This window comes from Lissotriton vulgaris, chromosome 5, assembly GCF_964263255.1.
Source record: "Lissotriton vulgaris chromosome 5, aLisVul1.2, whole genome shotgun sequence".
In the NCBI taxonomy this organism is placed as follows: Eukaryota; Metazoa; Chordata; class Amphibia; order Caudata; family Salamandridae; genus Lissotriton; species Lissotriton vulgaris.
The window spans coordinates 1,702,366,206-1,702,390,649 of record NC_141693.1 but is presented as its reverse complement, the minus strand read 5'-3'; the positions used below and the strand labels follow the sequence as shown (position 1 = coordinate 1,702,390,649).

The 24,444-nt window shown below is 43.3% G+C and overlaps 1 protein-coding gene across 4 annotated transcripts in view; it reads left to right on the top strand.

Moving 5' to 3' along the window:
* Window positions 1-24,444, top strand: part of ACBD4 (acyl-CoA binding domain containing 4) — a 256,696-nt gene that overhangs the window by 126,208 nt on the left and 106,044 nt on the right. For all 4 annotated transcript variants that reach the window (XM_086923872.1, XM_086923869.1, XM_086923870.1 and 1 more), the window contains one exon: window positions 20,019-20,187. In XM_086923872.1, coding sequence (XP_086779998.1) covers window positions 20,019-20,187 — 169 coding nt within the window. The remainder of the gene's footprint in view (window positions 1-20,018; window positions 20,188-24,444) is intronic.

Below are 24,444 nucleotides of genomic sequence, written 5' to 3'. Positions count from 1 at the left end.
ACGAAAAGGGGGCAGGGTAGAGACCCCCCAACCCTCTAGCCCTTCTCAGGGGGTCCCAAAAGGACCCCCAAGGGCAAAAAAAAAAAAAAAAGAATTCAAAAAAATCGCGGGGTACGCGCACCATATGTGTATGGTACGTGTACCGTGCCCGCACCCCGCGATTTAATTTTTTTTTTTATTTTGCACTTGGTGGTCCTTCTGGGACCCCCTGAGAAGGGCTAGGGGGTCAGGGGGTCTCAACCCTGCCCCCTTTTTGCGTTTTCCACTCTTGTTTTGTGCTCTCGTGTGCCTCACTTCTCCTGAGAAACAAGATGGCTGCTCAGGTGGTCCCAGAAGGATAATAACATATATAAACGTTATCCGCTAATAGAATTAGCATTTACAAAACCTTTTAAATTTATTGAAAAAAAATATAGGTTTCACGCCTGATATAGCTAGGAATTAGCATTTATAAAACCTTGCAAATTCACAGAAAAAACCATAGGTTTCAAGCCTTATATAGTTAGGAATCAGCATTTAAAAAACCTTGCAAATTCACTTAAAAAACCATAGGTTTCAGGCCTTATATAGTTAGGAATTAGCATTTAAAAAACCTTGCAAATCCACTTAAAAAACCATAGGTTTCAGGCCTTATATAGTTAGGAATTAGCATTTAAAAAACCATTGTACTAACTATATTTCGCGCACCCGCAATCCACTGCTGATGATGTCACATATTACATCATTCATGACATGGTCAGTGACATCACTGATGACATCACTGATGACATCTCAAATGACATCACTGATGAAATCACTGATGACATCTCATTTGACATCACTGATCACATCACTGATGATATCAATCATGTGATAATACGATGCACCTCCTCACGTTCTCTAATATAACCTTTGATACACCCAGTGTTAAATACAGACTACCATTCTTGAAACCATTGACACACCAATACCAGTTACTACATCCGCACTCACTGATTCCTAGATCTACACACATTCATTCATTCACCCATAGAATCACTCATACATACAGTCACTCATCAATACAACACTATCATATGCACTCATACACCTATATAGACACTCACACACTGCCACTCATCCATGGAGTTCCTCACACACCTAGTCAGTCATGCAAAGAATCAATCACATTTCCATTTCCTCAACTATATAGTTATACACACACCACCTTACTTATTCAAACATATACTAACACATACTTACTCTCTTATAAAATCACTGATACAAGTACACAATGATCCATACAGCCACTCGCACATTCACTGGCTCTCATGTATAGTCATTTATATATGCCAACTCTCACATGCACTGTGTTTTACATATGTACTTACTTGGACATGTAGCACTGAGATATCCATTCACTCACCAACACCCCCATGCACACAGTTAACCGCCCATATATCTGTTTCCACATGCACTCTTGAACTCATACACCTAGTGAATCAACTGCTCACACATCCATGCACAGAGTCACACACCTCCCAGCCACCCACACACACACTCAGTCTCCCATTCAAATACTTGGGCAACCAATCAATAACCCATATAGCCACTCATATAGCTACGGATCAGATCATGCAGCAGGTTACACAACAACGGACATACTGATGCACACATTCAGACAGTTTAGTCCCTAACCCATGCATTTAGTAAGACACATTTAATCACTCACTCATACAGTCAGTCACGCACCTACTAAATCCTTCATCCAGACAGTTATACATCCATTCATTCTTCAATATGTAAAACATATTTAAACTTTTCAGAAACACACAGTCACTGGATGATGTCATCAGTGATGTCATCAGTAATGTCAAATGAGGTGTCATCAGTGATGTCAAATGAGGTGTCATCAGTGATGTCATTTGAGATGTCATCAGTGATGTCATCAGTGATGTCACTGACCATGTCATGAATGATGTAATATGTGACATCTTAAGCAGTGGATTGCGGGTGCGCGAAATATAGTTAGTACAACTAACTATATAGGAGCAATTTCAATGGTTTTTTAAATGCTGATACCTAACTATATAAGGCCTGAAACCTATGGTTTTTTAAGTGTATATATATATCTCTGTTAGTTGCAGCGCCATGAAACCGCTGGTGTACGTGCGCTTTATAAATAATTTTAAATTCAAATTCAAATATATATATATTTTTTTTTTTTGCCTAGATCAGATGCTCTGTGTGACCATAGCAGGACCGAAATTCCTGCACTTTTTTTTCCAGATGAGTACCACAGTTGAGAGCAGAACTGATATTTCAGTGCACGTTTAGGGCAGATGGGCGTTGAGAGCCAAACGGGTGCAATGAAAAACAGCTGACGCCTCATCAGCTGATGATCAGGTTTGAAATGCCTTCAAGGGATTTTTTTCACAATGTTCTATCTTTTCTTAAAAGAGTTCAAACCCATTAGGGTCAAATAAATGTACACCCTACTTATCAAAAAATTATTCCTATATTTTTGGATTCAATATCATGGAGTTTTTTTAAACACTAGATTTGTATCAATTAATTGACTACAGAAATGTATTCAGTCTAACCACACATGTATCAAAACAAATCATTCAAAAAAGAGGAAGAAACTGAGAGGGTATATATAGAAAAATAGACGATTTTATATTCATACCTGATCATATATCTTGCCCAAGCCCTCAAGGGTTGTTTGGGTTGCCCATTTTTCCGAGATCGCCTCATCAGCTAGGCCCTCAGTATGGACAAATTAGACTAACAAACTAGAAGAAGGCAGCTGGAGAACCACAGACCGAACACAAAGTAAAGAAGCTAGTACCCTAAGGCACGAGGTGCCATACCAAGGAGGACAACATTTGCAGAACTGGACAAGCTCTTGTTGAGCACTGACTTCCAAATGGCACTTTGGCCCGGTCGAGGCAGTGTCCCGTAGGGCCGTGTTAGCAAGGGATAGGATGCAGGTGATTGAGAGGCAGGGGGAGTGACACCTACACAGCAGTAGCAGAGGACATCTGAGCATGCGCACTACAGAACGCATGGCAGAGTAGCTTATGCTTACTTTGCAATTCTGAACACCATGGCCTAAAGGAGGCGGCGACATCTTCCAGAAATCACCCCGACAGCTGCAGTGTTCACAGCCTTACAGGTTTCTTGTGAGCCCGTTGGCTTCCTAGGAATGCAGTAATTCCAGAGCCCAGCCCAGTGTATGTGAGTTCTCCCAGCTCCTCGGGTCATGGTGCTGCTCGCCTTTAGATCCTGCTACTGCGGTCATACAGGGACCGTGGAATGTACCTAGCTGTGGTCTTTCCCATATTGTGCTGTAGTCTCACGAGAACCACTGGTATTGGACTCTGCAGTGGACACGTTTGGAAGGTTAGACCCTAGACTACCAAAAGGGTTCTACAATGCTACGGTTGGGGCTTTAAGTGGGATGAAAAAACTGGGGGGCCTCTCAAAGGGGCGTGGCCAGTGTAATTAGGGGTGTGGTTTAAAACACGCAAACAATCTGTGTTTAGCATAGTTTGCCGCCCGACTTGTATTTTGCTGTTTCTGTCAAGGCATCCAGATAGGTGATACAACAAGTAACATCATACCGAAAACAAGTAAGGCTTTGTCAATGGTAATTAGTTGCATAAGATAAATAAGCTGCAACTATGGCTTGTTAAGCATGTTGGGGCTTCAGGGCCTGGGTCGGCTATGTGCCTTTCTTATTTTCTACATGAGCCCAATTTTATCATGCTCCCCCACCCGCCCCCATCGCTGCCATGTGTCATCACTGCTTGTAAAACTGTTAACAAGCCATAAAATTCCAGAGCCCCGCGCTACTGTGGTAGTCAGCAAAAGCCTCTACACATTACATTTCCCTACCATCGCTGCGCTCTCCAGCCTCTTTCCATTTTTCAGCAGCAGGCAGAAAAAATTTCAAAACGATGCAGTCTGTGGGCTACTACTGGTCATTTAATCATGCAGATGCCGTCTGGAAGGTTGTATGATAAAGTGCAGGAGCCCTACGAGAGAAAATAGAACAAGTATTTGCAATGCAACGGGTCTTGCATTTACTAGAGTTTGAGCTATTGGCATTGTAGATTACAATGCCTTTTATTAATGTGTTGGTTTTTTAAACAAATAAATAAAAGGCATTATCATTTACAATGCCAATAGCATAAACTCTCGCAAATGCGAGACCAATTGCATTGTAAATGCTTGTTTAGGTTTGTCTTGTGTTCGTTGGATTTTGTTTGTTTTATACATTTTATTGTTGATTTGTTTTTAATCCAATCGAACTATAATATTGAATTGAATTGAACAAGTGATGGTTCTCGTTCAAGAAAAATAGACCCATCTTCAAGATTCATGGAAAATGACTGCACATGGCCAATTTCAAATAAACATTATTCAGGTGTTGTAGAAAATTCACCACTAGCCCTCGACTAAGTATATTGTCTTTATTTTATGAAAGGATTCTTTGAGCCAACCTACAAACTCAAAAATTCAAACAACTATCCATGTTAATGTAATAAAAATAAGGTCTGCAGCATTAGGAAACAAAGGGGAGTCTTTATTTATAGTTTATGGTTAAAATATGTTTACAATACTAGGAATCCCCAGCAAAACAACTCCTTTTCTGCACATTGGGCTTCATCACGGCGAAGCAAGACAGCCAGAAGATGAGGGATCCCGATAACCCTAACCAAGGATCAGTGGTCTTTTTGTGATTTGTAGAGTTCACATCTGCATTTGAATGTGTGCCGTGCAATCTTCTCTGGTGAAAGTGGGCCTAGTGGGGTATCCCCGTTAACCTACTGTAAGCAATCCAGATGCTGTATTCAGGAATCTGTCATCACAAAACAATGAGGTAACTCAAAATTAACCCGAAGGACCTGTGTAACTTATGTAACTAAACTTTCAGAAATGCAATTATGTGTATGTGTCTTGATCTTCTGGTTTTGAAATCGTGTCTGCTGCCCTAACCTCAGAACTGTGGATTGAATCTACAAGACTGTTTTTTACTTCTTCTTTTCCATATATAGTGGTAGGAGATCTTTTGATATATTCAGTTCTCCTATGCCTCTTGTTGCTTTTTCCGATTGGTCAATTGTTTGTCTGTATTCAGGAATCTGGGCCAGAGTAAAAATAGGGGACGGGTCCGCCTTGTCCAAGAAAATAAATACCACTGAGGGATTGAAACTTGGATGCCTTGTTTAATCTTTTCCTGTCCAACCTTTCGTTAGCCTTGAATGAAGTAAATGCTCATCCCCCAAGAATAGGTGACATTCACCTCTCACATCTTTTATATGCAGGCGATGTAATACCATTTAGTCAAACAAAAATTGGTTCACAGCGACTTATCGATTCATTATCTCATTTTGAACTGCCAATGGGATGACTATAAATGAGAACAAGCACTGGCATAGCCAATAGGTCTTGCCTTGTGAGTGTATAGCCATGCAGCACACTTCCCCACTGCCATGGATAATAAACACTGATTCAATGCCTGGCTGGATGTCGTTGAACATGCCTCCTAGATTATCATCTTGAAGAACCTTCAAATGTTGATTGCAACCCTCCAGGCTTCCGCTGGGCCACCATGCCTTCTAACCTCAAGTTGTGTTGCGCAAGCTTATTTCATTCGAGGATGAGATTGTGGTAAATACACTGGCAAACCAATCAGTTTCCTGATCTTTCTGACATATTGCAGTGACTATGAAAGTTCGACAGAGATGCTCATTACCAAAAGGAAATTGTCATCTATTTTGAAATGTATTTGTATTTTCAATACTTAAATGACAAAAACTGTCCTAGCATGAAGCTGAATGATATTTTGCACAGTGTGCCTTTATTTTAAATACCAGAGAGAAAGGCATGACTTTACTGTTTTGTCTCCAAATTGTAACACTTTAGAAATTAAATTTTAATTTCTGATCCCCCACACTGTAATGTGCCATTTTCCTTGAGTCCTGATTAGAGCATTTTTTCATCGTTTGCTCTGCCAAGTAGAATCTTGCATTGTTGAAATGCACAGCCTCCTGCGGCCAGTGAGAGCAGCAGTAGGTGGGACTACGAATAACGCCCTTTCGGGCAGAATGTGTACTCAAGACATTTCCAGCATGCAAATGTCTGTGCATGTTAAAAAAAAAAACGTGTATGAGTGAGATGGAAAGATGCGATTTTTACTGGCTCCTTTCATAAAGTACTCACAACAGAAAGGAGGGCAACACAATAAAATACCGAATAAAATGTGCCAGCCGGTGAGAGAGTAACCTGTCTCTGTCAGTTCTCATATTCTTTCTGTTCTCAAGCCATCGTGTTTTCGTTTTTTAGGTTTCGCCTGTCGAAAGCTGCGCAAGCAGCGTTTCGCGCAGGTAAAATCTTTTCTTTTGCAGTATGCGGGCTTTGTCCCACCTCTGTTTCCATTGGCTAGCTCCATAAATGGAGGCTAGCCATTGGAAAACAGAGGCGTCCATCATTCTGCGAGGCGACTCATGGGCGTTCCTGAGATTTTTTCTCATCCAGCCCCTTTTAACACGTCAGTGCGGCGGTGGGCGGGGTTTTTTTTTCCCGTGTTGTTTTCGTCTTTTCAGGAGTGCCTTTAGCCGGATTGGTGTTGTTTTTATTTGCGTTCAGGTAAGATGCATTTTGTTTATATTTTTAACTGTTTGTTTCTCGACTTTGTGTGTCTAGTTGCTGCCCCGTGTTGTGAATGTTTCACTTTGCACGGGATGCTTGTAACTGATGTTTTTTTTTATTTCCGATTTTCTTTGGGTCGTCTACGGCTTGGGGCTTTGGCTCGTCTACGGCTTGTTTAATTTTCTTACCTTCCTGCCCCCCCTCCCGCTGTCCCCCCCCGCTGTGTCTCCGGCCCCTTGTTATGTCTTTGTATTGTTGGATTTGTAGTCCTCGTTTTACCACAGAAGAAAAAAAACCTTCAAATCCCAGATTGCAGAAGCAAGACCGTGGAGTGGATGACGTACTCACTCATGGAAGTGGGGAACTGGGGAGCTGTGAATCCGCCGGGTTGACTGGGGACTCCGGGAAAGCTGGGGCTTTGATACATGAGACGCAGCACAGCCATTCTCGTGACTTAAGGGCTGGAACGGCCGACTCTGAAGCTGGGGATCCGTGTTCGAGTCTTGGCAACCTCGACATCCTGTGTTTTTGGACAAATCACTTTATCTACCCCTGCCTAAAAATTAATGTGTCCGTCCGTAATGCAACTGGTGCTCGCGTACAGCGCACTGATACTTTCGGGTTGAGTTTGCGCTATATAAAACGGCAAAATAATCACAATGTGTACTTGTGTGCATAGTACAACCCTGCTCACCGCTTTTGTGGATGTTCATGATGACATGTCCGGCAGGTTTTCTATGTCTGCATTTTGTTCACACATAGATATGCCTCTTTCGTCTGCACCAGCCTATCAATGATGTGTGGTCATTTCTACATCACCTCGAACACCACCCCTCCCGAGTGCCATCTACCACGACCCATTAAGCCCCTTTCACCCATCCCTTCACTCTTGTCTCGGCTCTGTACTTGCCAAACCTTCATTCCAAGACGCCTTCCAGTTACCCCAATCTCTCAGTCCACCTCCCCTTCATTTCCTCTTCCCTGCCTGTCTCTCCTGAGTCCGTCTTCTCCTCTGGTGCCCCTTCTTCCCACCATCAGTTCTCGACCCTTCGCCTCACCTACCCCTCCATCACTCCACACAGACCCCCGCTGCATACCGTCTGTTATTCAGCTCCAGCCCCTGCCGAGCCTCAGCCAGGCTCCCTTCCAACCCTCTCATCATATCCTTCTCACATCTCCTTCACTTCGTCCCTCCTTCTCTCCACTACCCGGTTTCACTAAGCCATTCTTCCCTCTGCAGCCAGCTTGTCCGGCCCCCTTCCTTCAGCTCTCCTGACATTTCTTCTCTTCATCTCCTCCCTCGTCTCCCCCCTTCCATTCCGGCCCCTTCCCTTCGTACCCACTTAATACGACCCTCCCTATCCCTACACCCAATAACTCTATCCCTCCCTCGTCCTTGTATACCACGTCCACCATCCGTCCTTGGCACGCCACCCCCCTCCCTACGACCCCCTCGTCCCTCCTTCACCCCATATCTTTTTGCCCGCCACCCCCCATTCACAGCATAATCTGAAAAAGTGTGGGCAGAAGGTGAGGTGGGGAGCTAGAAGGGGGAAGGAAGGGAGAGAATCGGGTGCTAGAAAAGTTTACGCTATATAAAACTGCATTAAGTAAAATAAATACTTGCACCCATTCACAGCATAATCTGAAAAAGTGTAGGCAGAAGGTGAGGTGGGGCGCTAGAAGGGGGAAGGAAGGGAGAGAATCGGGTGCTAGAAAGGAAGATTACTTCATATAATTTTTTACACATCGTTTTATTTTATTTTAATTGTAACGGATCTTTGTGCAGAGTGCAGAGTGAGTGTGTAGAGTGCAGAGTAGTGAGTGCAGAGTGCAGAGTAGTGAGTGTGCAGAGTAGTGAGTGCACAGTAGTGAGTGTGCAGACTAGTGAGTGCAAAGTGTGAGTGCAGAGTGCAAAGTGAGTGTGCAGAGTGAGTGTGCAGAGTAGAGTGTGCAGAGTAGAGAGTGGTGAGTGCAGAGTAGTGAGTGCAGAGTGACTAGGGAGTGCAGAGTGACTAGGGAGTGCAGAGTGACTAGGGAGTGCAGAGTGACTGCAGAGTGCTAGGGAGTGCTAGGGAGTGCAGAGTGCTAGGGAGTTCAGAGTGACTAGGGAGTGCTAGGGAGTGCAGAGTGCTAGGGAGTGCAGAGTGCTAGGGAGAGCAGAGTGACTAGGGAGTGCAGAGTGACTAGGGAGTGCTAGGGAGTGCAGAGTGACTAGGGAGTGCTAGAGAGTGCTGAGTGACTGCAGAGTGCTAGGGAGTGCTAGGGACTGCATAGTGACTGCAGAGTGACTGCTAGGGAGTGCAGAGTGACTGCAGAATGCTAGGGAGTGCTAGGGAGTGCAGAGTGACTGCAGAGATTAAGCTAATGGCAATGTAAATGACAATGCCATTTATTTATCTGTTTTCAAAACCAACACATAAATACAAATTTTGTCATTTACAATGCCAATAGCTCTAACTTTTCCAAAGGCGAAACCATTGCATTGTAAATGCTTGTTTAGTTAGTGAACCCAGTTAGTGGCTTTTCTAATGTTCACTTTTAAGTTGTTCGTAGCCAGGCATTCTCTTCGCCAGCAGATTGCCAGGCTGGAAGAGTTATAAAACTGAATGCTGTCTGTTGCTTTAGTAGTACACAATCATATATTGTAGTCAGGGGTAGTAACGCTGACAAATGAACAGGGCTAACTGAGTATTTGCAATGCAATAGGTCTCGCATTTACGCGAGTTTAAGCTATTGGCATTGTAAATGGCAATGCCTTTTATTTATGTTTTAAAACCCAAAACATAAATAAAAGGCATTGTCATTTACAATGCCAATAGTTCAAACTTGCATAAATGCAACACTTATTCCATGGCAGATGCTTGTTTTGAGTTGGGTGAGTCGCTCGTCTCGTTGCCATTATTTAGCAAGTAACTAAAATAAAAACAAAATGGGAGGGAGGGTTTGGAGGGGGAAAGAAGGAGCAGACAACAGGAGGGAGGGCGGACAAAGCAAGTCGTGCCTACAGTAAGAAACTCAATAAAGGAAATAGTGCTTACAGACTAGATAACAGGTATTGTGTAACAGCCAAAGTAAAAGGGTCAGTCGCCATGGGAGGTTACAAATGAAGATGAGGCGGTACTGAGGAGAGACTAACAAGCCTATTTACGAATCAGAAGCCAGCATTTAGGAAGGACGGTGACACAAGCCAATTGCAAATATGGGCGGCGAGTGGGCAGGGCTTCCATTCCCTACTCCTCTACAACAAGGCTCGCAGAGCATCGCATGCACACTAACTCTAGGCTAGACTTAAAAAAACAACGGTGATGGAAGTAAGCAATAGAAAAAAGAATCCTGAGAGCTGGTTTTTACAAGGTCGCAAATTGGAAAAGCTTAAAACCTACAGATATCTGTGGATCCTCTTCGATGTTAACGCCTCTTTGCTCCGACACAAGAAGGACCAGGTGAGGAAGGGTAACAATTTGCTTCTAGCTTTTCGCACCTTGCAGAGATCTCTTGGAGGCCCTCATTATATGCCTTCTCCAAAAGTAATAGCACCAAAGCTTCTGCAGACTTTTTCCTACGGGGGCAAGGTTTTACGAGGCAGAGATGCACCCACTTTAAATACCAACATTGCAAAAATATTCAGGCCTCTCTTTCGACTTCCACGTAATGCCTTATTGGCCCAGAAAAGACTGGAATTTGGTTTATTAAACTAAACACTAGCAAGAAAAGGGACCTATGTCAAGGTCTGGAAGAGAATCAAATCATTTTCTAATAACCAACTATGTCAAACCTTGTGGAGGGCAGTATAGACAAACAAACGTTCGCTTACCTGGCAGTACCTAAACCAGGCAATTGACAACCTGGCTCTTCATTTGTTGTGGGAATGCACATTGCATGCAGAATCATTTAAAAAATCTGTCAACAGCTTTTTGAAAAAAAACTTCTATGGTAAGAGATAAAGATACCCTCTCAGTTAGATCTCACACATGAACAACCTAAGGCGAATACAAGGTAGTTAAACCTCAGCCCTACTTGGAAGATGGGTGGTAAATGCATCTGGAAGGGCTCTTTTTGATACATCGATTTGGCATCCTCCCTGGCCGTATTCATGCACTGCGTTGGCTCAGAACCTCCCTTGACGCACTCTGCAGAATGTGTAAGGTTGGCAAGAAGGATATCATTCACATAATAAGCCTGTGCCCTGGTTAATTGTCGGAAAGAAAGGGTGTATTAAGACCTTTGTTTAACCATTGTGGTATACAAACATGCAGGTAGGTGGTAAATGCTTGCTTTACGGTTTCAGACCTTATTTTGATCGCTAATTTTACAAACAATGTAAAACTTGCTACAGTAAAGCTTGATCTGAGATATAGCTATTTTTCTTGTTTTATCAAAAACCTACCTACAATGTGGCACTTGATGCATGCTGGTAGTTGACGTCTCCTTGCTTTGAATTTACAGGATAGCCTGCTTTGGGAAATAAGCATGTATGTATATAAAATTAGTACTCATGATCTGTTGGATGTGGCAGTGACCGCAGAGTTTTTGTGTTGCCACTTCATAAATGGTTACCATACGCATCCTAAAATTCATTGCATGTAATGTTGGTGGCATAATTTGTTTGAAAAATACAAATACCAACATTTTTATTTCTCTGAGTGAGTTTAAAAAAAACATTTCTTTAACCTAAAAAAGCAGAAAGTGTAGAACTTGGTAGAACGTTTTTAATCATGATTGTGGTGGCGGTGAATTTAACATCGTGCTGGTAAAACGCTGTTTAATAGTTATCTTGATACAACAACCTTTGTAGAACACTTTAGGGAGAGTCATAACGGCCTTTCACACTATAACCTACCCTGACATTATATACCTTAAATCAAGGCCATGTCCAGGTGGCCCTTTTTATTAACTTTCACCTGCAATATTAATTTGCACTCTAGTAGTACTTTACTCCCTTGTCTGAGAGTGGCCTCTTCTCTGTAATAATTAACTGCGCTTTAATGTACTTCTTAGAAGCCCTCCGCGTTGATGATTCTGAGATGTACTACAGTGATGAATGTGTGAGAACCGTTCTTGGCGGCTACTGACATTTTTGATGCAGATTCTTAGCCGATGCTCCTTTATAGCTGATGTATTTGAACTTGCATGAGTTGAACGACCCTGGTTTCTTAAAGTCTTATGTGTTTATATTGAGTGTGGTAAATGCTTTTATCAACGAAGCATTTAAAAGTATGATCTTAACAAAAACGTTTTGCTAAGTTTGCACTTAATGGGCTTAAATATCTAAAATAAAGTATTTTGCTAACAGTGGAGGATGGCTTGACCCATTGTATGGAAGTAGAAAGGACAGATATTGAGGTGAGAGGCTGCCCAGGGAAGTTTTTGAAAATATCAGAGTGTCTGGAGGGGGAAGCCTGACTGTCCCCCGGGTCACCCTTAGGTATGGAGGACATTCACAGTGATGGGCCAGATTGAAAGAGAGAAGATTTAATTAGATTCCTGATGATCTCAAGAGCGGAGTGCAGTGAGAGGGATTGTACTGTTCAGGAGGTTCCTCCTGTACTTGCTGTGTGTGAAACTTATCCTACCCCCAGTGGAGATCACATTGTAGATGACACATTGTTAAAGTACAATGGAAGGTGGTATGTTGTGAGTTGTTGAATAAAACAATAAAAATATTTTCAATAAAATGTTAGGAATTGCTGGTCATAAATGTTAGAATAATTCCCCACTACATACAGGGCCCACAGAACATGTTTAGGTAATAAAATACTTGTACAGAGAATTTATTCATTTGAATGTTTAAAAAAACCCAATCCTAATAGCCTATTAAGGCAGATGTGTTTCTCAAACTACCCACCCTTCTACTAAGAATACCACTACAAAACTACAGTTAACCATCCTTAATCTAGACTGCTGTGTAAAGGTGTGTTGAATGAGGGTAAAATGAGTTCTAATGCACATTATATTAGCACATTGAAAACAAAGGATGCCTGTGCCTTTAAAAAGCCTAGATGTTTCCAGTCCCAGGATACAGTTTGCTGGTAGTGGCTTCCTAGATCCATTTTTAGGTCTCGCCTCGGCAGCGCATGCGCTGTCTCAGCGAGACATAAAGTAATCTACATTTTGGGTGAAACTCTGTGTAATTTGTCATATCGCTTGCGATTCCTTTAACTGTGGCATTGCTGTTCTTATCTTGCTTTCTGTTGGCTGTTGATCCGATACGTAACTTCCAAGTAGTCTGGAAGAAGCATCAACCAACTACAGTAAAGTTACACTGCAGGGCAGTATCTTTCAATGTAAGCACTACTTTATTGTTTTATGAGTCTTACATAGGCTGCGCATGCGCGCACAGCTGAATGTCCTCTGTACCTTGAACCGCAGCCCCGTTCCCTCAGTTACTGGCCTGTCCGCACCGCTCATGTCTGGCCTGCCAGCGGCAGTACCTGCGCATTGAGATCACCGAGAGCTGCGTGGACATCTGCTGCTCGAGTGCGCTGAGCGCCTGCAGCACCCACCACGTCTGAGCCGCAGCCCCCTGGCCCTCCATTACTGCCCTGATTGCACCGCTCGCAATGCTTTCACCTTCCTGCTGTCCGTGCGCTCTCGCCCTTCTTTCCCCTGCACTCCCACTGTCAGTGCGTTCTCAGTGCGCAGGTACTGCCGCAGGCATGCCAGACACGAGCGCTGCTTGATCCGCGTTCAACCCCACCCGCAGCAGCTGGAGGATCACCATGTGGGTACACTACGGATTGCGAATGCTTGTTTTTCTTGTTTTGTTTCGCTTCCCCACCTTGCCTTTCCAAACAGTGATTCTGCGCACTCAAGATTTCCCCCCATCACCGTTTCACTCCCCTACTCATCTCTACCCTTTTCCGCTTCTCAAGCATGAAAATGCAGGCAGGCTTTGAAGCAGATGCTGCGATGGCCATTAACCACTGGGATCCTAGAAGACTCCGTTCTGCTTTTGTAATCATTTCATGCCATGAACGTCCCAGGATCAAACTGTACGTATGTGCGAAACAACAGAATATCTCCCAGCACCAGCCCACATGTGCGTCCAATTCAGAGCCTTACACAATGTGTTGAACTACAAAAAGACTACTTTGTTTTATATAGCGTTTATTAAAGCACAATTTCTAAGCACTGTAAACAAAAAGGTGGTGCTATTACGCAGTATCATGGCCCTAGATTTCACTGACTTTGGGAGGATGGAAGTCTGAGTCAACCATGTCGGATTCCATCCTTTCACCTAAAGATCACTGCTTGTTTCAGGCGCGAGCATTCAGGTCGCTGAACTCTCTGGCAGATTTATAGTACTTATAATCCATACTTATTTACAGCGTTTATGAGGTTTATCAGTTATAAGCTAGGATATTATCTTGGGGTCTATGTGTGAGGGGAAGCTTCAGGAATTGACACTTCCATGCCCAACAGGCCTCCTTCCATTGGTAACCTCTGTCCATTCAGTGAAAGACTTTGCCTGGGACCACTATGTGTTAACGGATCGGGAAAGATGTATTGCATGGGGAGGGGCGGGGGGGAGGGGGGGGGGGTCAAGCCAATCAAATGCTTTGCTTGCTACACACAACAGCTAACCATCTGTCCTACTTTTAACTAAGGTTTGTACCTGTCCTTGTCAGTGGACTGTCACTGCTTTGCAGCCATGCATAAAAGTCGCAAAACGTGCTTTGTTTTAATACGGTGGTCCACAACCGACGATAAGCAGCTAGTGGGCTCTGCACTCACCATAACTTTGTTATATTGGTTGTTATATGGGTGATATGAGTACCCGCGCTGGTTACACAAACTTATTTACAAACTCATTTTCCAGCATGCGACTACTTTCTTGCCTTTCCATTTTACGTGGGCTTTTTATTAACTCTTTAATGAGTCTGTTTATGTGTGTCTGCCTGTGTGTGTGTGTGTGTCTGTTTGTATGTATGCTTGTGTGTGTGCCTGTGTCAAGTTGTGGGTGACATTTGCAATGCAATAGGTCTTGCATTTGCGAGAGTTTCAGCAATTGCCATTGTAAATAACAATGCCTTTTATTTATGTGTTGGATTTTAAAACATAAATAAAAGGTATTGTCATTTACAATGCCAATAGCTTAAACTCTCACAAATGCGAGACCTATTGCATTGCAAATACTTGTTTTTCACCCAGTTCATTAGAGTGGGGCCTAGGAACACTGTGGATGATATTTTTACCCCATTTCTGTAGCCTTTTCTCTGGCAGAAGTTTGAATTGTTGTATCATTATTCAACTTTCTTCAGAACTGAAAAGCATTTTCAAGCTTTCTTTCGATTTTTCAGTGACATGCCCTTCATGTGGCAGGACAAAAAGCAGCTATAGATCGCCATCAAGTCTATCTGGTCTGCCTTCCAAGCTTGCATTCAACTCCTAAATGTGAATTTTGTTAAAATATTTCCAAGAGGTTACTGAAAAATCATGGTGGCGTTAGACAGTGAGGCAAGCTTGAAAACCTGAAGACTAAGGAGGAAGAGAAAGTGGAACGAGTGTACAGAGAGTATTCTATCCCTATGCTAAGCCCTCAGCCCTATAGGATTCCCAAATGTGATTCATCTATGGAGAAATGATCCAGAAGGGAAGAGCAAAGGAGACATCATCATTCCCCTCGCCCCTTCACAATGTTGGTAGAGGTATGGTACTGACTCTTTTGCTTTGTGGAAACAGATCTTTGCTGATGCCAAAGCAACACCACTATTCAGTGCTGAGACATGCTTTGCTGCTGTGATTGGTATAAACGTCAAAGCACAGGATCTCTGAGCACTATAGTCGAACACTCAGGTTGAGGATATAATTATGTTCTGCATCTTCAATAGCAGAAGTGTCATCACCAGAGAAGAGGCTCAAGTTATTTCCTACTCCAGGTGTGCCAGTGGCCTCTCTCTCAGGACTCCAGTGGAACATCCAATATTAACACCAGTGATAGAGTTAAATTTGCCTCTGCCTGTGACTTCGAAAGTGATGGTCTTGAGACCAACTTTATTATCTTCAGTCAGAAAGAAGCTTCCTCCTACTAGAAGTATCATTGTCTTCCCATCCTCCATGTTCACGTTTTCCTCCACAGGATAGTCTGCCATAAGATTACCACTACTATGGAAATACAGACAGAGAGGTCGCCTTAGAAGACCCCTACGGGATAACTGGATCAGACACAAATACCTAATCATCCTATACCCCAACATCCTTCACTGAATCGCCAAGTGGAATTTCACCCGTGGATGACATCACCACTTTTAGTTATGCCCTTGCCAGAGGTACTGCAAAAGTAAACATTCCTTTTGAAGTTTGTCACACGGCCATCTTAGTAATTATGGAGACTCCAACCTCGCTCAGTGCGGTCTTTTGGAGCTAGGAGAAGAGAAATGTTTGACTCCGGCTACAACTAAGGTGGCAAAACTTCACCTATTGAAAATATACACAGTTCGAGAACAATGTCTGGGTTTTCTGTGCCTTGATCCCAAACCAGGAGACTCTAAAAAAGTGTTGGCAGTGAAAAAAGCACCAATCCTCAGCTCCAGAATCATTTCCTCTCCGCCGACAGGAAATGCAAAAGAATGGACACAGCAGTAAAAAAGATCTGTTACTTGTGCCACTGCCCTTAAGGCTAGAAGTTGCCTAGAGAGATGTGGCAGAATGTCAGTGAAATTGTACAAGAGGGTCGTCTGATTTAAAATTAGATTATCACGGAGGAGCCAAGATGGCGATCGGGACGGTCGTGTAGGCTCCCGGCTCCGCAAGCCTTCTAATCCCGCACCGATATCCTGACCTGTATCCTGTACTTGTGCTGCAGCGGGACGGAGATATAAACGCATTGTTACTGTTTGCGTTCTTCTGAGGTCTCTGCCTGCCGGATAACTGAAGATATTGTCGAAATTGCCTGACGACTTCCATAACCTCGACTCCGGGACCCGTGTTGATCTGCGCCGCTGGATGCTGCTGGAGCGGCATCGGACAGTCGAGCTGGGGTGGAGCCGGCACTCGGGGACGCGCTGCCTGCCGCAGAGGGAAACAGACAAGATCCTTTCCGCTGTGCCGGGATTTTCTGCTGCCGGATTGCGCACACTGGTGAGGTGGGAGCCCTTCTTGAAGCTACTTCTCCTCTGTTGAAAGCTGGTGACGGGTTCGCCGACCCCATCTTGGAGCACGTTACTGGCGAACCACCTTCGAATTGGCCCCCGTCTTAAGCTGAAGGTGGAATGGCTCTCGCTGTGGGTCGCTCCCTAGCTGTGTGTCGTGTTCCTATCGGCGATCCGGACTGCAGCCTCCCGGTGCCGATTTCGCCCCCCTTCCATTGTGGCTCCCCTGACGGGGTGGAAATGGCGGGCACCCGCGAGCTGGGTCGGAAGCTTGACGATGCCGCACTCACATTGGGACGAACGCGACTGACCAGCTCCCAGCGTTGCGTTGATTTACCTTTGCCTGCTCCCGAGGCGGCTACTATGTTGCCACACGTGTGCAAAGAGAAGCGGACTACCCCTGGCTATATTAGTGTTTGCTCCACCAGCTTTGACTGCGCTACAGTGTTTCCCTCCTCGCCGAAGTTTGAGACTTTGCCCATGATATCGCTACTGTTGCCTCGAACGCAATTTCCTCAGTTATTGGCTCCCCTTGCTGCCTTCGCCTTACAAACCTTTCTCTTCCTACAGTGGAATGAGTGTCATTGTGCGACCTTGGGGGTGCTCATCTTCTGGGACTATGGATTTAATGGTAACTGGCGACGTCCATTTTGTTTTCACACGCCTCTTCTTTGCCGAGTGTGGCCATTTTGTCCCTTTGTTCTGCTTGTGGCGGGCTCTTCTCGGGGGCCATGTTTGGAGGGGTTTTTACGAACAGGCCAGGGCTGATGGTTTCCTTTTCGCTATTTCTGACTGCTGGGCTGGCGGAGACCCGGACTGGAACGCTTTTCTGATACACTTGGCTGCGCGATCTGTGATGCCTCTCCCCACTTAATGCAGTAACTGACATTTGTTGCTGTTGATTTTTGTTTATGGGGTGGAGGTCTTATGCAGGGCTGGGGAGTCCGGGAGCAAGTGGATTTGGCCCTCCTCCGGTTTCATATGATTCCTTTTTCTTTTCTTCCTTTCTTTCTGTGTCTATATTTCGGGTACTCTTTATTGGGCGACAGGCACACTGCTAGGGGGGGGGGTAGGCCGTAGCCTCTGCATGCGTGTAGGGTGGGGGGTGGGGGGAGGGGTTTTACTTTGTCCGTTTTAGTTTCTATGGGCCTTAATTTTTTCTCCTTTCTAATTTCTTTGCTTTTCTTTTCTTGTTTCCGTCCTTGGGTCCGTGGGTTGCTTAATACGTGATGGGTAGCGACTGGCATGAAACATGGTGTCTGCTTGAATATCCTGTTGTGTGAACCCCTATGCCGCTATTCTGACCACAATTTTTCTTAGTCGGGTTTGTTGCGGAAAGTTGCCCGTTCATGTCGTGGGTGGAGGGACTTGACTCTGATGCTTCTTAGTTTTTACATTTAAAAATGCTTAAAAATCTTAAAATTAACCTTCACTTATCCTACTTCTCGGTAGTACGATGATGCCCAGTGTAACTCTGAATGCTTGTCAATTTGTACTGCGGTGCTATCGAGTCGCCGTATAGCCTGTAATAGTGCTTAAAATGTTTTCGAGGCCGGCCGGATGGTTGTGGGCCCGTATTTGTTTGCTGATACTGCACAATAAAGGTTTCCAAAAATAAAAAAATAAAAAATTAGATTATCAGTTCATTGATGGACCCTGCTGATTTGGTGAGATCAGAATACTGCCTGAGAGTTACATTGAGAGACAATCTTGATTACAGCTGACATCTTAGAAACCAGATGCTAATCAAAAGATCCTACATCTTCCTTTCTCTGGATTCTCACATTTTGGGCAACACACTCAAAAGCAAATGGTTTGCATCAATAATTAAGCATAGACCTTAGAAGCAGTGGGACTTGAAGAGAGGAAAAAAGATTACATGTCTCAGTATTGCCACAAACACTGCAAGTATTGTCAATGGCAAAGGGTTCAATCCCCTCTGTGGGCCAGTCCACCCCATCAGCAGCAACACCAACCACAGCAGAGGTACTCTTACCACACAGGCAAGGGGCCAAGACAAGAATTTTCAATCAGTCTGGACGGGTTTCGTACAATGAAAGACAATGACTTGTTCATCTTCCCCCATGGACCTCCGCACGCTATTCCAGAAGGTGGTTGTGTAAGATTGGCAAAGAAATCCACTGCTCATATCACCAGTGTCTATGCCACCCCCCAGCTAACAGACCTGCACTAAGAAACAGCAATAAAACCAGTCCCCCCTTCTCTGAAAGGGAGTAAGCCATCTATTTTGTTTTTACAATAATCAGGCGCTTGAGCATAGAGGGGGGCTTGTCGCTGATACTCACCATAGCGCGGTGACACGCCGGTGTGCGTAACCAGGCGCTTTATAAACTTCCTTATTATTATTCAGGATACTGTTTAGGTCAAGGGCTTTAATAGCAGTGCTGCAGTCCCTTTCTGGAAGAAACAGTTTCTCTTTTTTTTTAAAGAGAGAGCAGATACAGGCAGTCTTTGTTCAGAGAGCCCCTCCAAAATCCAACAGCCTGTCAAATCTCATCCACCCTGGGTTCAATGGTTTCAGGCATCCCAATTCTACTAAATGCGAGCCCTCAAATGAGGCTGCTACAACATTGTTTGCGGGATCCATGGACTCAGAATAACAAATGGATTTGCAACCTCCATATTTCATGATCAGCAAGGCAGTCTCTAGCTTGATAGTGCAGAGAGTCCAGTTTCAGGAAGATCCTCCCACCCTACCAAGACAATGACTGTTGCCTCTGTTCTACCATTGGGTGCTGACCTATGACATCTGTTTGTTCAGGGCCTATGGACTCCAAAAGAAACGTTATACCCCATTAGCTTCTTAGAACTGAAGCAGTCCAACTAGCTCTCAAGCTATTCTTTTCGTCCGGTAGTGGTAAGTTTAGTACTGTCTAAATTAATGGTTGCTCCGTTCAAATCCATTCACAAGACTTCATCTCAGTATCTTTCTTGGAAGACGGCCTTCCTATTGCCAATGCTTCTGCTTGCAGGGTCAGTGAATTACAGGCTATTTCAATAGTCAAGCCCCATACTGGTTTCCATTTCAGCAGGGTAGTCATGAGAATGCACCGTTAGTTCCTTTATAACAGAACCTATCCTAGATCATCAATCATACTATCACTCTTCCTGTATTCTATAGCAATCCAGCTACTCTAGCTGAGTGTTCCTTACACGCGTTAGATGTCAGGAGCATCTACGTTTCTATTTATGTCACTCATTGCACCCTTCAAGAAATGTAATTTACTATACTCATATTAGGGAACACAGATGGCCAGCCTTTGCTTATTTTATGTTTGGTTACAGGATTCTGCATCATTGGATTATCAGAATGACTATCGGATTCATTCAGAAACTTCACAATCTACCTGGGAAGGTGAGGACAGTGATTCAGTAAAGCATCATGCTGATCTTGGGAGAAGAGAGTCAACAGAGCAGAGGAGTGCATCATTACAGCAGCCTCAGACTGCCAGAGGTATGAGTGGTACTCGGCCTTCCCTTTAATTGTTTTGACTACAATATGCAGCCTGGCAACCAATATGCAACCCATTTCCAAAATATGTTATTGTCCCAAGATTCTGTGTTTTACATGCATTGAAACAGCTGTTTTGTAGTACATTGTTTATAGTTTGCTAGCATGTCTTTCTGTCTACCAATGGACATTATGCTTTTCCCATACAATAACCGAAATCAGACACAAGTACAATTTGAAAAGGTCTTTCTAAGGCTAGTTGAGTTATTTTGGCAATGAGACATACAATGAAGAAAAGCCAAAAAATACAAATGCTACTAAATAGACCTTGGAGCTGATTGAGTACAGATACCAGCGCAGAGCTGTGCTTCACCAAATTGCTGTACTGTGGAAATCACATATTATCTTTTTCTTAGTAGCACATTCAGTCAGATATGATTGTAGTGCTCCAGAACTTGAGAGGAGGATTGTGTTCTGCCAACAGTCTTCTAAATGAGTTTGAAAAATAGATCTGATGAGATATAACCGAAACATGAAAATGTTTACCGAAAAGTATAAAAAAGGCTGAGTTAGAAAACAAAAACTGATACCACAGCTTAAAGATGGCTAGCTATCCAAGAGCAGACACAAGTTATGGTTGATTAAATGAATTAAAAAAACACGTGGCAACCGTTTGCAGAACTGCATCTGAATTTACAGGATAGCCTGCTTTCGGAAATAAACCTGTATCTGTATTAAACTAGTACTCAAGATCTGTTGGACGTGGCAGTGACCACAGAGTTTTTGTGTTGCCACTTCACAAATGGTTACCATACTCATCCTAAAATTCATTGCATGTAATGTTGATGGCATCATTTGTTTGAAGAATACAAATACCAACATTTTTATTTCTCTGATATTGAGTGAGTTTTAAAAAAACATTCCTTTTACCTAAAGAAGCAGGCAGAGTAGAACTTGGTCCAGATATGTGGAGAGAGTAGTCTGCGATAAGGCTGAATCACCTCTGTAGCTATCTTTATCCATGGGTCACTACAATGCCCTGAGAAAGGAATCTACAGAGACCAAGGCATCAATACTGGTTTCACTTTCACCACTTCAGGTTTAAGGTAGATGATAAAAGTGAGATCAGTATGCGCTACAACACTATTGAATTATACTACTTATCAGATTCCTTTACAGGATTGGAATTAGTCTTCTGTTGGCCTGCTCAGTATTCCTTAGATAAGTCTCTTATACACATTTTGAACCCAACATCGATGTCAAATTCAGGACGCTCCTCAACTTTTTAGCTGTTATTGAGTCACCAGTGCGGAAACTGTTGTTGGCATGTGTGACATAGAGACACGTCCCAGTGTATTTGTTGGTGAAAGACCTTGAAACCGGAGATGATCAGTTGGAAAGGTGGAAAGCGGAGAGGATGGCCTGGAAAAAGAATATGAGAGGGTAAATACATTTAATGCCAGAATTTTGGGATTATAGTATGAAAGCCTTTGTTGTTTGGTTGGACATGCTTCTTGCTTGCTGGAAATTTTCATCCCATCTCCATTTCCCTACCTTCTGAAGTGCTCCTTTTGATTTTCACATACATTGCCCTAATACAAATAGTTAAGTCACCCTACATGTGACTGATCATCTGAGCATAATGATCACATTGCACCAAAATGTTTGAAAATAGATCATCTCTTCACCATTTGAGGATAAAACATGAAACAAAATATCACTGCTTCATGTACATGGCATATGGGTGGCTCTATGCACCCTTAACTCCCTGTATAATTGAAAACAAATTGTCTCAAAGTAGCGAACTGAAAGCATACACTGAGGGACTAAAGTCTCTCAAGAAAAGAAAGTGCACTGAAGAGGACTCCTTGCACTAATGTACTGCAGAATCTTGCCTTAAATTATTCTTATTGGTTCTGCTTCTACCTCTCTGGTCCAAGATCATCAACAGTTCACTTCAACAAGGTTGCATCCCAGATTGCCTCAAAGTAGGCCAAGTATCACCTATACTTAAGAAACCCATGGGCAACCCCACGGACCTTAACAACTATCACCCTATTTCCAATATTCCCACCTTGGCCAAGCTCCTGGAAAAATGTATGCATCTACAGCTAAAAATGCATATTGATCACTTTGACCTCTTTAACAAACACCAATCAGGCTTCCGGGCAGGTCATAGCACTGAATCAGCCATGACACACATAATTGACGAAGCACTGCAAATCCTCGATCAAAAGGGTTCCTGTTTACTCATCCTTCTAGACCTCTCCTCAGCCTTCGATACGGTCAAACATGAGAACCTAATAAACCTGCTAGAACACAGAATGGGTTTATCAGGGACAGTATTAAGTTGGTTTACCTCATTTCTCCAAAATCGGACACAACAATTCAAAGTCAATAAATCCCTGTCCAAGCCAGTCCCAGTGACTTTGGGAGTCCCACAAGGGTCCTCACTATCCCCTACACTGTTTAATCTGTGCATGGAACCACTCACCGAAATGTTACGAATCTCTAACGTGCAATATCACATGTATGCAGACGACACACAACTATACCTTAAGATCCACACCCTAGAGGACATCAAGTTGCTTAATACAACGCTTAGAAATACCCAAGCCTGGCTGGTAGAAAATCATCTCAAATTGAATGCCCTAAAGACTGAATTCCTTCTAATAGCTCCACCTGCAAAAATCCCCAAAATGCAAGATTGGATCAAACATATTACGGCACTTAACGTGCACCCCACCATTGTGGACTCGGCGAAGTCACTAGGAATAACACTGGACAGCAACCTTAACATGCAAAAACATATCAGCAGTGCTACAAGGGAAGCAAACTTCCAGATACACACACTGCGGAAGCTGAAACCCTTCCTACCACACAATGACTTCAAGCAAGCAGTACAAGCTCTAATTATTCCTAGAGTAGAATACGGATGTGTCTCTCTATGTGGTCGGTCCAAAGCTTCGACGGCTCCCATACGAGCCTCAATCAATGCTGCAGCAAGAATCATAACTGGCTCTAAACGAAGTTCCCACATTTCCCCAGATCTGCAATCCCTGAACTGGCTACCCTTGGAAGCCAGAATTCATCTGAAAATAGCTAGCATGACGCACAAAGCCATGCATCACAATGCACCCGGCTACTTAGCACAGAAGCTGACGATCTCGGGTGGAATCAGACCCTCAAGAAATGCAGAAAAACTACTTCTGAAACCACAAAAATTTAATAAGAAAAAAACATATAACCGAACCTTCTCTGGGATGGCACCTAGAATTTGGAATGCCTTACCCCCAGAAACCAGACTCAACCCTTCCACTGCCTCATTCAAAAAGGAAGTAAAAGCCGTCCTTATTGCCAAATTCACATGAATAGTGTCCATAGAAACCCACAACCTGAACGGGATAAAGACCCTTGTAAGCAACCTTTGCACCATATCGTTCCTCTGTCTCACACTACGAGACAGGCTGTATATCGCTTCTTACTTATTTGCTGGTTACAATACGCCCCTGTACATTTGTTTTTGATTTGCTCTTCTTGTTTGATGTATAAGTAACATTTATTGATTGTACAGCGCTCTGATATCCACCAGGATCTTGTTCGCGCTCTATAAAACTTTCAAAATAAATAAATAAATAAAATAAAAAAATAAATTTGGTATGATCAAAGTATAAAGAACTACCTAGGACTGTGGGGGAAAAAAAGCTTTGCTTCCTGTAGAAATGCACATTCCATTTGCATCTGATAACCAAGAATGATGTGTTTGTTTTGCAAAGGATTCTAGGTCTGAAATCTGTGAATATTCAACTAACCATGTGGATGTGTGAAATCTACCAATACTAAAGACCTACGCTTACAGAGCAGAAATTTATAGTTCTTTTTTTAGCATGGTATTTAACCCCAAGTTAGCAAATTTTGAGTCTTCCCCTGCCCTGACTGCTGAAAGGAGAAACGTCCTCTTTGATGGTAGTTAATATTATAAGCTTGTAAATTTAAAGCTACACACAGTCATAGTCCACTTTTCAATATCGGTGTATGACTAGTTGGTCCATAGGTTCCCTAAGCTCCATGTGCACCTTGGATTATAAAAAAGATGACGTTGGACCATGGGTGAACAGGGAAAGGGTAGAAAAATAGGATGCTGATACTTTAATTGCAAAGTATACCCTGTGGTTGGTTTGGTTTTTGGTATTCAAATCAAAAGAGGAATGAGAAAACGTATTTTTGAACACTTTAGGTTATGAAATGATTCCAAAAATG